We start from the raw sequence: 18,066 nt of genomic DNA on the forward strand, positions 1-18,066 counted from the left end.
TGAAGCAAGACATAAAGTATATATAACATGCTTATTCTGGGTGTAATGAAAACCAGATTATTTATAATTTAAAGTGATTATACACTTAAAACATACAAACATACTTATGGGTGGTGTGTATATTTTCTGCCAAAATAACCCTCTTAAATGTTGCAAAATTGGACTGTTGACAAGTTACACAAACACAATTTCATATAACTGGTTGTCGTCAGCTTGTTTGTTACCAATTGAAATAGTCAAGCATTTTCTTTTTTTCAGTGCAGTAAACGTGCCATCAGCTTAATAACCACAGTTTAGTACAAATCAAAATGCTTGTATATACAGTATCATAGGAAAGCCCAAGATTGTCACTTCATCATGACTAGTGTTTTCTCTACTGTTACAGATTGAAAGCTCTGCTGAGGAAAATGAAATCAAGAATGTAAAAAAAAAGACCCTGGTTTGGGTGTCAGTTTAATTACAATAGATCAAGGCTGATTCTGCAGTAAGGTCCCTTTATCCAAGTACCTGTCTGGGAAGATGACACATGCTCGCATGCTTGAAAGGTGTACCAACAACAAGTTAAGTTTGTTGTTTGTTTGAAGATTATGTCACACACACACACACACAAAGACATGACCGCAATGTACAGTATATCATAAATCAAAAAAACATAAGCAAAGGCAGCACAACATGTTAAGCCACAAATTGAAGAACTAAACCAAAGATCTGTGCAAGTGCAAGGTAGAAGAACACCGTGAGTTTGAACTGCGGATTGCCTACTTTTCAGACTTAAGTAGACTTTGTTTACTTTTTAAATCCAGTCATGTCCGAACGTTTGTTTCAGCTACGCGGTGCATAAACTAAATATAGGAACATTTTCTTTTCCTAGTACAATCACTGGCATGATTTGTTATAATTGGGTCTAACTTCTAAAGTCACAGTCCTGCATTGGTAGTGGCTCATGATTCCTTTACATAACACACAGTGGGTTAGGTTTATCTATGAGCACATATGGCCTGAATATAATTTAGGTCACCAGCAGCTACCCTATATACTTTATATACAATTGCTCGGGCTGAATATGGTTCTGGGATGTCCTCATCTATCTAGTAACATAATTATGCTGACATAATGTGTTGAAAGTGATAAAGAAAAATTGAAATCCTTTCAGTTCAATATTCTCCCTTCCCCAGGGAGTGATACTGCGTAATTTAACTCATCTGATGCAAAGCCACTACATCACATGTTGTGTTTGACTCAGAACATAAAGAGATGGCATTTCTGTTGAGATCGGGGAAAAAGATACTGATTAAGAGAGAGAGTTGTCAGATTTCCTTGGTGGCTGAGAACCTACATTGCAAAAATATCCGCCAATCACAGGAAACACAAGGCAGATCAAGCACATTCTGTGTGAATATCTACTGAAATTTTAAGTATTTTTATAAGATAAAACAAGATGAATAATGCGTGGCTATATACACATATATTTACAAATTCACATCATGTAGACGTTTGTTTACATGTGACAAATAAATATGAGGAGCATAATGTGACCAGATGGTACTAATTATTGATAGTTGCAGCACGAGGCTTAAGCAGATGGTGATCCATTTATTGTGACGTTTTTGAGAGATTTTATTTTTCAGTTGCCTAGAGTCTAATCCCGTCTACATTTTTAATCATACAAAGCGCATGAAATATTGAACCCACTCTTCCAGGGAGCCAAGTCTTTCTACCCTTTAAAACTAAAATGAAAAGAACATCATGAAACAAAGTCATGTATGCTTCAGCCCTATCACATCAAAGTTGTGATTTAATGTTTTTCAAAGGACGAATAGGGATATTTATGGCAAAAAAAAAAGTGCAGTCCTTGAGCATTTCCTCTCGAGTTATTTGCTCCCACATTCCATGTGAGATGTGGTTACCTGATATGTGAATTTCCTTTCACTATGTCAATTCAAACTTGCACACACAGGTATGATTCACGCCTAACAAAACAAATGTGACATCACGAGAAGTAAAACACAACACGTTTAACGCTATATATTCAGTGATCTATAACGGAATTCATGACAGTTCTACAGTGTTAACAAATATCTTCAAATGCATTTGAATTCATGCTGTGTGTGTGTGCACATAAAGTTTGCATATGCCAGTGTGTTTACCATTTCCAGCTTCCTGGATTATCTCCTAGCAACTGTGGGTCTGAAAAATTCTCTACTGTATAGCCACAGTCAGTGATCACTCTCCTAAGAGTAGCATGGCACACTGTGACCAAGCCAGGTGGTCCCTATAGCAACACTTTAAACAACATAGGAAGAAGGTAAAGACAAGAGAACCTTGCCAAATAAAAATTGGAAAAAGGAGAACATGAAGATGTCCGGATTGAGTGAGACGGTGCACAAAATGCATTTGTGATGTCTCTCATGTAATTGAGTATATCTGTATTTTTTATTTTTTTTGAAACCTGTAAAAGTCCCAACATTTTACATTCCAATGAACTATTTGATTGAATAACACACGAGAGGACATGCAGTTGCTGTGGTGTGTGACTTACTGCAGGGGTAACAGAGGTGCATTGGTGAATTCAGTTAGAGGTAGACGTTTGTTATGTGTCAGCCTGTCGCTGCCGTGAGTTAGTGGTATGCAGCGTTACAGGAATGTGTGCTTTTTATTGTGCATGTCTCAGCCTGAGCTCAGTGCAGCATCTGTGATATTTATTTACCTACATTATTATATTGACCTGCATTTCTTTAATGGGCTAATTCATTTGCTTGATGACATAATTCAAATGTTCTGATCACTATGAAACTTTTTTTTTTTTGCATTATCCAAAGAGCTTCTTTAAAATGAAGTGGACTTTTCAGGTAAGACATTTTGTTAAAAATGGCAATATTATTTGCAGAATAAAGCAAAATAAAGTCTTCTCCATGAGGCAATAAAAACGACACTCGTGTTCACAACCCAGAATACTTCAAGCATTTCTTACAAGTACTGAACTGATTTATATACTGAAGACGAAGCTGCTGCCATCTTGTGGTGAATAGAGGTATAGGATTGATAAATGACAGATGATAACTGGATTAAACTGGAACATTTAGTATAAACTTAGTATAGAGAAATATATACTGTATATAAATAAGCCCATACTTACAATTAGATAATACTGACGGTAATATTTTTTTAAATGCTCCTCTATCTTCTTCCTTTTCCTCTCTTTGTAAATGTTTTGTTTTTAATCTGCTGAGCTTGTTTCTTTACATGTGACACCTGTCCATTCTGGAAGAGGGATTCCTCCTCTGTGGCTCTTCCTGAGGTTTCTCCCGTTTTTTCCTCCTGTCCAAGGGTTTTTGTGGAGTTTTCCCCACTCAGTGTGAGGGTCTAAGGATATAGAGTGTCACTTGCTCTACAGACTGTAAATGCCTTTGTGGCTAATTGTACTTGACTTGATTACCAGACAATAATAACAATACTGGCTTGATTTCACCCTGACTGTATCAAAAACAGTCTTCTAGCCTCACATGAGCTACTGTTTTTATCAGTTTATCTTTTGGTATTTTTACTTTGATGTGTGTAGTCAAAACAAATAATAATAAAAGAAGTAACGAGAGCAGCGTACAAAGAGGCAAACGGCACAGACGTCTTTGTGGCGCTGCACCACTGAGTCGCTACACTGTCTGTCTCTGTTGCAGTGTGTTGCCACGGTAACGGAGGAAGACCAATGACCCCTTTATTATGTGGCCTCTTGCTACAAAGCCTCAATTTCTCTGGGCCATTATGGAAAGGCTTCCATTTTAATGGGAGTCAATCAGTGGTTCTCTTACAATGTGCTGCAGGAGGCAGTTGCAGTCACTTAATTACAGCCATGTGATTATAGGTGTTGTAGAAATGTTATGCAGATTTCTTCGGTGCTTGGCTTCAGTTGTTGAATGTTTCACAGCTCAGAGCTGTGATGTAAGTAGTAGTCATCACAGCCTGTATGGACATTATCCCTCTGTCTTTCTTCTTCAATAGTATACTAAAATTATGCAGATAGTGATGAATCTGAATCTGAATCTGAATTTGAATTTGCTGTTGATTCATGGTCACTGTATGGAGTCATGCACCAAATAAATCCAGTTTTTCCACATACTGGGACTTCCTTGGAGTTTCATTTACATGAAATGAGTTGTACATCGTTTCACAATGACTGCACTCACTGTGGTACTACAGTGACTCAAAGTTGTTCTTTTCGTTTATCTTCACAGTCACGTTTCCATGATCTGTGGGAGTGAGAAAGCAGCTGCAGTGTGTGTGTGTGTGCTACATTTCACACGTTTGAGATCAAGTGTTATAAATCACTGTTATCATTTTACAACTTATGTTCTTCATAAGAGACTAAATCTTCCACCTAAAAACTATTTGATTTCTTTTTACTCACTTGCAAACACAATGCAATGTAATGCTACCGTCCTGCTATAAAGTATTTAGATACTTTGTTGACATAATGTCGAAAATTGCTTCTGCCATTTAGTGTGTTCTCGATCATGTAAAGAACACCTGTCAGAACAGCACAATAAAACCTCTAAAATGATCAAAACAAAACAAACTTCGATGACATCTCATTTAAAAACAATTACATTATAACCACAATGAAGGTCAGATTTGTTACAGCATTATTATTAGACTGTTAGACTTCATTTGTTCTGATTGTAACTTGCATTTAAGTGCAAACAAGCACACAGGAAAAACAGCTATTTCCTTATATAGAAGCTGGACAGGTGAACTGCAGTAACACAGTTTTCCTTTAGACTACCATGGTGAAGTTAGTTTTAGGTTGGATATTCAAAAGTCTGCATTCACTCCAGATCCTGGATTTCATTGAGGGACCAACAATTCCTGTTTGATAAAGAGATAACAGCAACCTTGCTTTATACATGTTATATATACATATATATATATATATATATATATATATATATATATATATATATAACCCTACTATATATTTAACCCCAACCCATAATAGATATAATTTGAATATTGCATTAAGACAATTTGGCTTTACATGAAATGACATTTAGTTTTTGTTTCTATGAAATATTATGAGAAGCATCAACATCAATAAAAAATGTGTGATATAATGTTAGGGCCACATTCTATTGAAGCTATTGAAAAAGAAAAGAAAAAGCATACATAGAATGGTAAAAGCCAGTAAAATGAGGTGTGTCCTGCCTTTCTTATGTAATAAAACAATTTCCCATTGAGTCAGATGACATAGAAACTATTGGAAAAAAAGGATTGTTTAGGGATGTTGATAATCAAACAAGTTCAAAAATAATTCTAATATAATCTAGGTTTGGCCTGTTTGTCTTAGTGGGTTTGGAGTCACTAACTTTGAAATATCCATCCTAAATCTAACTTCATCATGGTTTTGTATGTCAGGAACGAGTGAGTACTGATGAAGTGCTGCTGCTGCTGCTGCTGCTGGTCCTGCCTCCTCCTCCTCCTCCTCCTCGTCCTCCTCCTCCTCCGCAGTAGCAGCAGCAGCAGCAGCATCAGTATCAGTATCAACATCGCAAGATGGTAGCAGCGCACACTTCCTCACATTCATCGGAATCTGCCGAGTGGATTATTTGTCTGGACAAGAGGTACATTTCACGTCTCTGTCGTTGTCTTACTGGTCTTTTATTAGCAAAAAAACCAAAGAAACAAAACGTCTATATTTTGTAGATTTTCTCAGCAGACTTTGGGCGTTGTAGTGCTTAATTAAAAGCACTGATGTGGACTCAGTAGTTCTGAGACTGTTTGCATCATGATATTAATAAGAGTGTCATGATGAGCGAGGTACAGTGACAGACATGTGGACATGAGTTCATATTAACATGATTAATCCTGACTTCATTTGTTTGTTTCTTGTATTTGAAAAAGTTAAGAACCAGTGAAATGTTGCAACAAAGTTTATCACAGTAAACATCGTGTAAAGACTTTGATCTAGTATTTACATTTAAAACTGCTGTTAGTATTACTAACACTATTATATTTTAATAGTATTAATATTGTCATGACAAAAATTGTCCAACAGTACTTAAATATATTTGTTATTCGTCTGTTCCTGTGTTCTTCTCTCTCTCCTCTCTCCTCTATTCTCCTTTCAACCCAACCAGCTATGGCAGAAAGCTGCACCTTTCCTCCTGTTAAAATTGACTTTTTGTTTCTCTCTACTGATGCTAAAGTGCTGACACTAAAGTGCTTGCACAGCCTTGCACTACATGAGTAAAATTGATTTTATTTAATGTGATTCAACTCAGGTCTTTACAGTGAGGATTACTCAAACTGTCGAAGAACAAAATCGAGTAAAGTTTAGAAATACATACTTTTTACTGCTCCCATTTAATCAAAGAATGATATCATTATAATCATTAGAGGTGCTGCTACGTTATATTAAAGTTCACATGTCTGTTCCAGGAACTGCTTTAATGACCTGATTTTGCCCTACTGTACATTATACCTCATCACTATACTGACAGATGTAGAACAGAACATGTGTGTACATCATATGCAAATAAAATAATCATTTCTGCACAGAAACTGGAATTGTGCAGCCCCTGAGTACATTTCCATGCTTTGAAACTTTGAATCAAAAAGAACTGGAGGCAGATCCTCTAAGATGCGCCTGTGTTTAGATGAGTAGGATATCACATTTATACTCAGAAATATACATATTCTTTTGTTGTTGTCTTTTATGTCTGCGCACAGTGATCTTTTATTTGAGCTGTTACTGGTCCCTTAAGGTCCTTAACCTCAAAGGGACTTTTTCTTGGATAAACAAGGGTGAATTAAAAACAAATAAAGGGCGAGCGTGGGTAACAGTTTCATCACATGATCAGGCAGATGTTGTGGAAATGGGCCTCTTAAGATACACGGGATGAAAGGGGGGGAAAATGAGGCAGGTCCAAAGGTCCATAGTACGTTATCTATAAACAGTGACGCAGTGTGCCAGACGTGTTTACACAGTAATATCCTCTGGTTCATCATAGGCCTTTGGTTTCCTAGCAAATAGCTGGAGTGTGCTACAGACATCACTCTGTTGCAGTGAAATGCTGCAATTAAAAATACAATAGTGAATGCACATGTGTGTTTACATGGTTTCTGCGAGTAATTGGTGAATTCTGCATCCAACACAAGGATAATGTGTGTTTCTTATTAGATCACAGTTTGTAAATGAGCATAGTAGATGCAGAACTATATCTGATAATGTTTTTGTTTGTACGTTGGTTTCTAAAATAGAAATGTTGTCTTCAGTTTTGAAACTCGGGCTCCCACACATCTCTCCGTTGTTATTTCTCAGCACGCTGTGCTTCAGTAAGAGCATAGACGTCGCCCTTTATTTCAACATGGAGTTGAGATGAGACCAGGGACTCTCACTCATTACATATCGCTGTATGTTTGATTATAGCACGGAGATAATACTCGCGCTGCGAGTTAAAAGGTTGCTGGGGAAAACCGAACGAGAAGTCATTTGCTCAAACGGCAGCAGGCCAGATAATGTTTTACAATAAATTGTTTTCAGAGTCACATTAAGCCAGAGGGCCACTGGCAGTGGTGAAGCAAAAGTTTCTGAATTATTGATGCATGGTTTTTGTGTTGGTGCAAACACACTTGGAGATGAAACACACATCATTGCTTTGAGTGTTTAACCTCAGACTTGTGGAAAGTCATTTTCTGTCCACTTAGATGGAAGAACCACAAAATAACTGGTTTCCACAACTTTCACCCTAGGGCAAACGTTGTTTTTGTGATAAACTCTTTGGTCATATCATCCTGCCCTGTTATTCCATGTGCATTTTTTTGGCAGTGAGTTGAATATTGACCCTTTTTTTCTTCCCCTCTGTGTCTTCAGACCTGCGGAGCGCACTGGAGAAGATGTGGACATAATCCTTGCACGTCTGAAGAATGTGAAGGCCTTTGAGAGATTCCATCATCGTTTGCTGCAGCAGATTTGCCTGTGTGGATTCTATGAGTGCTTAGAGAAAGGCATCACCTGTAGGTCAAAACACACACACACGCCCACAAGCTGTCGCATGTGACTGAGCATGAAATATTTCAAAAAAGACATTAGGTAAATTGGACTGGAGTTGTGAGAGTATAAGGTTGTTTGTCTCTATGTGTGGCTGTGTGATGGACTGGAGAACCAGGGTGTACCCCACCTATCGCCCTGTGTCAGCTGAGATTGGTACAAAATTGATGGATGGATGCTGTGGATGGATGTTTTTTTCCTTGTTGATTTAAAAAAAAAAACACGTCCTCTGCCTTTTCAGTATATCGCCAAGGAGACATTGGCACCAATTGGTATGCGGTCCTGTCTGGTTCGCTGGATGTGAAAGTGTCTGAGACGTCAAGTCATCAGGTACACAGTACCCCAGGTTTCATGGAAATATGAAAGAAAAATGAAGGAAATCACCGTTGAACCTATTAGTGTGTCACATATTTTTGTAGAAATGTGCATCACTTTATCAGTAACGCACAATTTGAAATTCACACATGCAAAATAATCTGCATTCAAGCTTGTAAAAAGTGTGGGATGTGAATAGCCTTTCACTGATTACTTACTATATATTTTTTTAATACTATATAGCTCCATGTACCTCAGTTTGTGTGGGTGCTGATTGGAGTAACGTCTCTACAGTGTAGCACATAAAAGCATAATTCTTTGGAGGAATTAGGACATTGCATTTGCATTGTTCTTGTGCAGGTTCATGAATGCATGATCCATATGGGGGACTAACTCTCTCTACCTCTGCCTGTCACAGGATGCTGTTACGATATGCACACTGGGGACTGGCACGGCTTTTGGAGAATCGATCCTGGATAACACTCCCAGGCATGCCACCATTGTCACACGGGAGTCCAGCGAGCTCCTGCGCATCGAACAGAGGGAGTTCAGGTCTATGTGGGAGGTGAGCAACTCTGTGATGGTTTCATTTTGCAGATGAATTCTGAGCGAAACAAAAATGATGATTGCCAATTAATACATTTGAAGGCGATCTGTTTGTATCTATTTTACTGACGCAACCAAAAACCATTCTGCCATACAGAGCCAATTATAATAACAGATATTAGTGTTTTTATTTTTATATATTTAAAATGATCACCGCAAAGTGAAAAGGGAACAGTTGTCTTTTCATTTTACAAATAAAATGTCAAATTTGAAAACTTGAGCAGGGCACAAGCCACAGTTGTTGTGTGGATTAGTGGGATGAAGGTTGTAAATACTGTATAATTAAACTGTAACTCTTTGCTCTCATGTCTAAGCAGCCCAATAACACTGGTTTATTGGGACGTAAGAGGTTTACTGCTTTTGACCAGGAGATGGCAGTACAGTGCTGATGAGGAACTGTCACTGTGGGCTGTTTGTGCCAGTGTCTTTTTTAAAATTTTATTTTAATTTTTTTATTTCATTAGTGGGAGTCAGATCCACTATAATCATCAAACACTCATAAGCTAACAATTATATAATTCTGAAGTAACTGTGTCATGACAAATATGAAATCTTACAAACTAAATATAACTGAGGGTGACAAGATATAGAATAGAATAGAATAGAAATACTTTATTTATCCCCAAGGGGAAATTGTTTTGGAGAAGCAGCCTTTCTGTGGCTCAAGGGTCAGAGCACTTTTTCTCCTGCACTTGTCAATTTTAACTTAAATTATATTTTTACTATATTTTTCTGTAAAGGAAGACTCAAAGTAAGAGTTACCTCTGAGCTACTGCGTTTTTCATTGTGCGTATGACGCTGTAGTTCTTGAGATCTTTTTGTGTAAAGCTAAATGAAATTACGATTAATGAAACCTCCCGAGACACACTTCTCTCACCTCTCATCTGGCGGCTGGTAGATGTTAAAGTCTCTCTTCTCTCCCAGCTCCCTCTGTGTAATGGGCTTGTTTCCTGAGAGACACTGCCCATTTCCTCTGGGACTGAGGGGCACTAGCGGGTTATATTAGGACCTGTGTGTCTGTTTCAGTGCACTGGTCAGTTTCTGTTTGATGGGACACATAACTCTGGTGGGACGTGTGCTGAGGTCACTTGACTGCCTGGGGCAACCTCTTCAATCAGGTTTGTTGGTTGTTGTGTAAGATGATGCATTAAGATGTGCCCACATGATCTGCAGACACTATTTTAGAAAACGTCTGGCTTGGATGCTATTTTATTTCTGCTGTGTGGATATGAAGAAAAAAAATCCTCTTTATGTGACAAATTGAAGTTCATTTAAATTATTTTCCGGTCATGTGACGTCATGCAAGTGATAACGCTAGTGAGTTGTATTTATGGATATGGAAAGATGGCAGCCAGTGCCACTGCAAATTGACTTCTTTGATATTATGGTATTCTATACACTTAAAATAAAATTAAAACATTTAAGAAATTTGCATTTTGATCTTCTCTGAGTTTTTTTTCATAAAGAAGTTATTCAACAGCTATTTAAATTGACATACTCACTGTCTCTCCATGCATTTCAGCCATAAGCCATGATGTCAACAAGCGACAGCACTAGCATCGATACATGGATCCTCTGTCATTAGATGTGCTGAGGTTGGCTTTGACTCACAAGTCGGCAAAACTGTGTAATAATCAGCTTGTTGACATATAATCATTAGAATCACTCCCACTTTTTCCATAATTCGTTGCACTTAGAGCAGTTTTGATGAATGATTTGGGCAGTGGTGCTTATTTATTCTTCTATTTTTCAATGCAGTGCAGAAAATCAGCTGATGGGCAGTATTTGGTGACGGGCAGCGTTAGACTTCAGATTGTTTCTTGCCAGTGTCGTATGTCCTGCAGTGACTATACTGCCTGCAACATCCCTGAGCCTTTCTATTCCCTGTGTGGCTTTCTGGCTGTTTAAAATCCTGCACATGAAGTTCAGTTACTTCACACAGGATTTATTAAAGCTGAATTTCAAGCGTCTTCCTTAAATTCTCAAAAACAGAGTGAACAGAGAAAATGTTGAGACTTTAAAGGAACGATATTGATGGAAATGTACCACCAGACACATTCTCCTCCTCTGTGTTCCCTGTGGCCAAGAACTTTTACAAAACTATGTACAAGAGTGAGCACATGAATGCCCTAACGAACCAATGAATGCTATTTTTTATTCATGGATGCCCATGTCAATTATTCAGTGTACATCTCTCTCCTATATACTGTATATATAAGTGTGTGTGTACATATGTATTGTGTATGTGTGTGTCAGTGGTTTTCTACAGTTTACAGTCATTGCACTAATTTGTTTCAGTGTAGTTTGCATGTGACTGTGATTCATGACACAAGTGAAAGGACTTGACTTTCATGGGATGTCTGTGGACATCACTCATGCATCTGGCTTCAATATTTCCCTAAGCTACTGACTGCCACATCCACAATGATGAGGGATTTCGTGCAGCTTTGGATGTGACAGACTCTGCATTGTGTCACTAAGGCTTGTGAGTTTAACACTGCAGACATGAGACAAGCTCTGCGCAGCGCACACACACACATGCACAGACATGCTGACTGAGGCTTGTTCATCAGTGTGCGCTCTTCACTTTGGTTCTGGCTTCTGATGGTCACTGTGATTCAAACAACATCGGTGTCCTTTTTTATAACGTTTTACTTTATTTAGACTATTATGGCATTTTTCCACTGTATAGTACCACCCCGACTCGCCTCGGCACATCTCGGTTGGTTGGTTTTCCACTACAATATAGTTCCTACTCAATGTGGGCGGGGTCATCACAGCACGGCTGCATGAAACTGCCGTGACTTCGTTTTACACGCGACACACAAAAACTAGTGACTACTAAATCATCAGTTAGAATCAGTTAATTAAAAGATTTGTTCAGTACTTCCTGCATGACAAGAGCACAGACTGCGTACAGACTTCGGCGAGGTTCCAAAAGCATGCTGAGTGGGTACTATAGGTACTGATTGGTCAGACTGTTGGCCACTAACTGGCCGTCAGAGACGTCCCACACACAAATCAAGCCGAACAGTGGCGAACTGTAGATCGGTTAAAACTACTTAACAATCCTAAAAACGTGGGTTAATCTCCAACAACTACCAGGGAAATCTCTATATTTAACAGAGGAGTCTGGTGTATTTAGGGACAGCACCATCGATCGCGAGCGGCATCACAGACCCCGCCGCTGTAGTCTGTGGAGTAGGAGTCTGGACTCTGGAGACATGTGGACAGAAATCAAGCCGAACAGTGCCGAACTGCAGATAAGTTAAAACTACTTAACGATCATAAAAACGTGGGTTGATCTCCAACAATTACCAGGAGTCTGGTGTAAAGTCACTAGTCACTCGTTCGCAGTTTCATGCAGCTGTGCAGCGATGACTCCGCCCATGTTGAGTAGGTACTTTTTATTGTATTGGAGATGCAACCTAACCGTGGAACCTCGCCAGAGCAGGTACTAAAAAAGTAGCAGGTACTATCACAAATAGAAAAGCAAAATAACCGTGTTGTGCTGAGGCGAGTTGAGTCGCGCTCGCGGAAACACGCCATTACAGTCACATCAGTGCACATGTGGCCTTCGCAGGAAACCTTCCTGTTGAATATCAGTTGTAACAAACTACACATTATGGATTGTTGCGTTAGCATATGTGCGGCACACGAATACTACCTCAGATGCATGTGGTTATACTGTATGTATTCAGAATGTGTGTTTTTGCTTGGAGCATATCTGTTGGGCGCTGCGCTGACAACACGGGAAGGGGGTCAGGCCAGTGGAGAAAACTGATGAACAGGAAGTGGCAGGGACACAGTATGCCCTGTGGTTGTCTCAGGATTGGGTTCAGAAAATACGACCACTTTAATTCTCTGGTCTGTCGTGCTATGTACATGAAAACAACCGGAAGATTGAATCAGAAATATTTGTGCTTTATTCCCTTATCTCTCTTCTCCAATTTGTTGCTTAATCAAAAGCCTGGGATGTGAACTACAGCCTGTAAAACACAACAGATTTATTAAAAGCCTCAGCTGGTCCATTTGTTGTCAAACCACTTAACCCCAGACTGGAAAATCTAACCAACTATTGAAGATTGCCGTTAAATTTTCTAACAGGCATTCGTGGTATCCAGAGCACAAATGATACAGCAACTCTTCCTCTAGTACCAACATGAGACAGACATTTGTGGCACAGAGTAAAAAAAAAAAATTCAAATCAAATCTGTGAGTGACATGAAAACAAGGAAGATGGGATATATGTTTGTTCCAATGCTTATATTTGTCTCTGTTCCACATCAAATATAATTTATCATATTAAACTGCCTGTTCAGTACAAACCCAGATTCAATCCAATTTAAGATGACCTATGTCAAATCCTTAAGACAGGAAACTATACATCACACGGTTTTACCCAAAATTACACAAGCAAGTTCTGTTGTGTTCCGTTGAAAGTGACGCAAAGTCTGATTTGGTGACGTACTGTACATTTACACCTTTGTTTTTCTCTCAGTTTCTTACAGTTACCTCTTTATGTTGCAACTATATATTTTGAAGATTTAATTCTTAAAGCTGAGTTTTAGAACTCTGCATAAAAATAAAACTGAATGTACAAATCTAAAAAATATGAGTCTATTTTACAACTCGGCCAAAACACTTCAGTTTAAATATTACACAATAGTACACATACAATACAGAATACAAAAAAAACTGTTGAAATGTAAAGAGAGAGAACTTTTTATATGTCTCGGTGAGACAGTATTGTATATTTTAGAGATGGTTGATTTGGGGGATTTCTTTTTTTAAAGCTGGAAAATGATTATCTTGTTAAATGCATTTGCCTTGCCTGGAAAGTAACAGAGTTAAAGATAAGACACCATCTGGTCTCTGTCCTTGAGAGGAAGAGCCTCAGTGATAGGAACATGATACTGGATGTTGCCATTTGTACATCTATCAGTTGCACTGGGTTCAAAAAATCATAACGGCTAAGAAGCGCTGTAAGACACAGAAAGTAGCAATGTGGGTTTTTTTTTTAATAACATTTCTTCACATCCTGTGTGACTGACCTAGCTCTGCTTTATCACTTGCTTTATAAAAGTGACCCAACAGAAAATGGGAGAGAGCGAGAACAAGAGAGAGAGAGAGAGAGGGAGGGAGGGAGGGAGAGAGCTCTCGTCTGTGCTCAATGACTGAGTGGCGTAATCACCTAGCAACTGCTGCTCAGAAGAAGTCACTCTGGCACTCTGCTGCTCGGGCGCAGCGAGGCTGCTCAGTGGCGTGCACGCTGATGTGATGGGGCTCCTCGATCACGCTGGACCATGCTGCGTATGAACCGTGACCTTTATGGCACTCTCGGAATCTTAGATTTTGGATTTGCATGCTTGGAGTGTTTGTCAATGCCAGGATTAAGCGGGTGTGCAGGATCCTCTGGTCACTCACAACAATAACAAACTGCATGGGACGGTGGGGAGGATCTCCATAGGTAATATTTCTCAAACTTTTTTTTTTACAGTGCAAGACTTTTGATCCTTCAGAGATACTGTGTAAGATTTCAAATCTAAGTTGAAAACACCTGAATTGTTCTTTCTGATGTTGCAGAAAGAAGAGCGCCAGGAAAGTCAGAATTTGTTGCTCAGGACTCAAATGTAGCTTTTACATTTCAATTTTTTTTTATAATTTAGTGAAAATGACACATTTTGTAGAATCATTTATTTAGAAAGTACAGTGAAACTCCCCCCAATTGTTTCCCAAGTGGCTTGTAAGAGTTCGGAATAATCGCTGCATGCTTTGTGAACAATTCTTACCATGTTTCTTATGTAACCTGGGGTGAATTATTTAAAATACAAGAGAGCGTTCATGCACATTGATGCTCACAATGCCATAATGTGCTCGAGCATGAGAGCTTGCGCTGCACTGAAAATGCACTGAAATGGCCTGATATCTTCACTGATCTGCTGTAAAGGCCGAGACCACGCTGCACTCATGAACACTTTTTACCAAAGGCAGCATAGATAAGGCTGTGTGTGTGCTTGTCGGTCATCACTCCATACTCGCAGTCTTTACATTGTTTTTTTTAGGGTAAAACTGACACATTCTCAGCACAGGATGATGATCAGGCAGAATATTCTGCTGCTGTAAACAGTGAAGTCACTGTGTCAGAGCAACATAAGCACAGCAGCTGAATATACGCTTCACTAGAGTTCAACAAAATGGGGCATCTTTTATCTCAGATATAACTAAATGTTGGTTTTATGTATGTCTAATTCTCAAAACACTCATATCGCTGTTTCTATTTATTATGCTACATATGCCTGATTATCAGTTTCAGACTAACTAGATTTCCAGTGTATATTGATACATTTTGCTGTTCAAAATTGTAACAAAAAACATAATTATTTCAATGCTATTGCAGAGAAATGGTGTGTTCAGAATGTGTAAGTATATAGTGTTTAGTTGACCAGAAAATCCTTTCCCTTGGAGTTTTTGTATTATTATAATTCCCATTCCCTTTTTCAGTGTGTTTTCATCTTGCAGTTTGATGTGGATGGCTCTTTGATGAAAAGAGAGAGATGGGTTGATTTTAAATTCAACCCATCTTCAGTTTAGAATTTAGCTATTTGCTGGTTTCTAAATGAAAGATGTATTAGTGCTTTCTGTTGTCTGCTAAATTAGGGATGTCAAGTCAATTGCTGTTCCCTTAATGTTTTGGGATTTTGTTTGTTTTTCAGACGTTTCACTTCAAATAATATCAGTCAGTCAGTAAATCAGTCTTGAAGGGTTTAATAAACCCACGTGAAGCAACAGATCCTAATCTTGTTAGGTCATGGATTCCATTAATAAACACAACACAGTCATTTGTTGAATAGATCCAGATGCTTTAATCTGGGTGACTGTTGTGCTTGCTGTGTGGTTGTCAGATTGTGTGAAGGATTATTTGACTACCTAGAATAACCATAAAGGTTTATCTCATCTGTGCTTTATGTGTTCAGAAGACTGTGGATATTATGCCCGGAGATGTTTATGACTCCTCGTGGAGATTGTTTCTCACATTTGTCGGTAAATGCCAATGTGCAGTCACACTCTGGAATCCTAAAGAGCTACTAAGAAATGATGCACTGCTCTGTGCTCCCTCCATAGCTGCAGATAAAAGAAGGCCATCTTTGGCAGTGTTATGGTTATAAATGACAGGCTACAGGGAAGCAGTGGCACAGATTACAACCAGTGGACTTTTATTATGACATGACGTATTGCCACACATATTGGAATTAGCATTCCAAAAGCAGATATAGTTTTCTGATGTCTTAAAGACATATCTTTACATTTTAGTTATTAACTTTCCTGCTTAAGCTTTGAGAAGACTGATGCTCCAATGTCGGAGAATGTCAACAATCATCCCATCTAACTCCTGATTGGTATATTTGAATATACAGTCAAATAATTTAATCATTACAGAGAGTACAACATCACTTTGCCATTCTAAAACTGAAGCTGAATTGCCTGCTTTGAATCTCTTTGTTGCAGTACATGTCCATCAGTATTAAGATAAGAGTGACATAGAGAGAAGTGTGTCATTTATGTTGAAATGTAAATCAAAATGCATTTAAATATAAACATAAACACAGCAGGGCATGACTCCATCATTGTTATAACCATTGATACAGAAAGCAACAAGTTAAGTGAAAAAATAAATAGAAAATCACATTAGTACAGCTATATTAGCAAAAATGCAAAATGGTCATTTCCTCCAGCCTTTGAATTTAAATCTTCTCAGTTAGACAGTTTTCACCAATAAACATAATTGATCTCTCGTCTTGACAGATAGATTAATAATTTTGTCTACAAAAGCCGACAAATTGTGAGTGCATCTCTTATTTATTCAACAGTGCAAAACACTGATGTTCAAAAAGGAATAAAATCATTAGAATGAATTGGATTAAACTATGTGTTTGCCACACTTACTTAAAAAGAAACTTCACTTAATCACTGATCAATTACCATTGAGTAACATTTTTTTGACAAATACGAAAATGAAAAAGAGAGATAAAATACATTAATATAATCTGAGAGTAAACTGAAATCAGTCTCAAAGGGACTGAGGTTGTTACGTTACTAATTATGTGTCAGTGACATCTTTACTAACAAAACAGAGACTGAGTGCTTTTCACACAGCTGACAATGTTACTAATCCTCCTCTAAAACTACACCCCCAGCACACACGGGATTCAACTCCTTAGGTAGCACAGCTTTATTAGTTCAGAGGGGACGAGTTCATTTGTTGCAGTGCTGCTGCAGTTTAAGTGCTCCTCCCTAATCCTAAACCCTTAAACTGTGTATAAATACACACTGGAGTGTTGAAGTGACTCTGACATGATCACATCTGCTGCAATGATCAACTCTGAATAATTCATTAATCAGTTGTTTCCATAAAAAGCACCGTCATTTTCATAATCTGACCATGTTGGCATCACTCTTGCATCTTGCATTTTTCAGAGTAGACACCTGAATATATGTTTTTAATCTGCTTCTTAATCAAGGGGCTGTGTGCCCCACAAGAGTTCACTAAAGTGATTAACTGACCACAGAGGATGGAATTAGATTTCTAGCTTTTGCTTAGTCTCCTTTGATAACAAGAGAGTTAGCCAGAGAGAACTAGTTGCTCACTTAGTGGTTCTTAATCAGATTGTTATTGACCTATAGAACAGAGCAACTGTGGCACATAATCAGTCTTTGATTGACTTTAACCACAGAAAGAATCTTGGGACGTACCTTTTGGCAAATTCTTGAAAACAGTTGAAAAATCAATACATTTTTAAGAATAATCTTGTGTTACAGTATGTTCACAGATATGTTAACCCTCAGCGTAGGTGCACCCATGGTTAATTGCCGTGGGAATAATACACAACTCCTTATATGGACATCCTGGGGTGTGTGTTTATAGGTCACATATTCAGGCTTATTTTTATTCCGTCTTCTTATGTGTTGTTAAATCAAAGTTATGATTCATTTTATATCGCATTTTTAGTAGTGATATAAAAGAGCGATAATTGTGCAGAAGTCACAAAATTGACTTTTTTCTTTTCTTTTTGTTCATAAAAAAACGAGCCAAGTGAACTTTG

General features: G+C 38.2%; 1 protein-coding gene across 5 annotated transcripts in view; it reads left to right on the top strand.

Moving 5' to 3' along the window:
• The first annotated feature begins 5,544 nt into the window (after positions 1-5,544).
• The window catches only part of rapgef4a (Rap guanine nucleotide exchange factor 4a), a 41,724-nt gene continuing 29,202 nt past the window's right edge, over positions 5,545-18,066 (top strand). For 3 of the 5 annotated variants that reach the window (XM_044019416.1, XM_044019412.1, XM_044019413.1), the window contains exons 1-4: positions 5,545-5,612; positions 7,865-8,007; positions 8,283-8,371; positions 8,775-8,921. In XM_044019416.1, the coding sequence (XP_043875351.1) occupies positions 5,545-5,612; positions 7,865-8,007; positions 8,283-8,371; positions 8,775-8,921 (447 nt within the window). Of the gene's footprint in view, positions 5,613-7,864; positions 8,008-8,282; positions 8,372-8,774; positions 8,922-9,984; positions 10,081-14,179; positions 14,433-18,066 lie in introns of those variants that run through there. The other 2 variants (XM_044019415.1, XM_044019414.1) reach the window with 2 other exon arrangements.

The sequence above is a fragment of the Solea senegalensis genome, linkage group LG2 (genome assembly GCF_019176455.1).
Source record: "Solea senegalensis isolate Sse05_10M linkage group LG2, IFAPA_SoseM_1, whole genome shotgun sequence".
Lineage (NCBI taxonomy): Eukaryota > Metazoa > Chordata > Actinopteri > Pleuronectiformes > Soleidae > Solea > Solea senegalensis.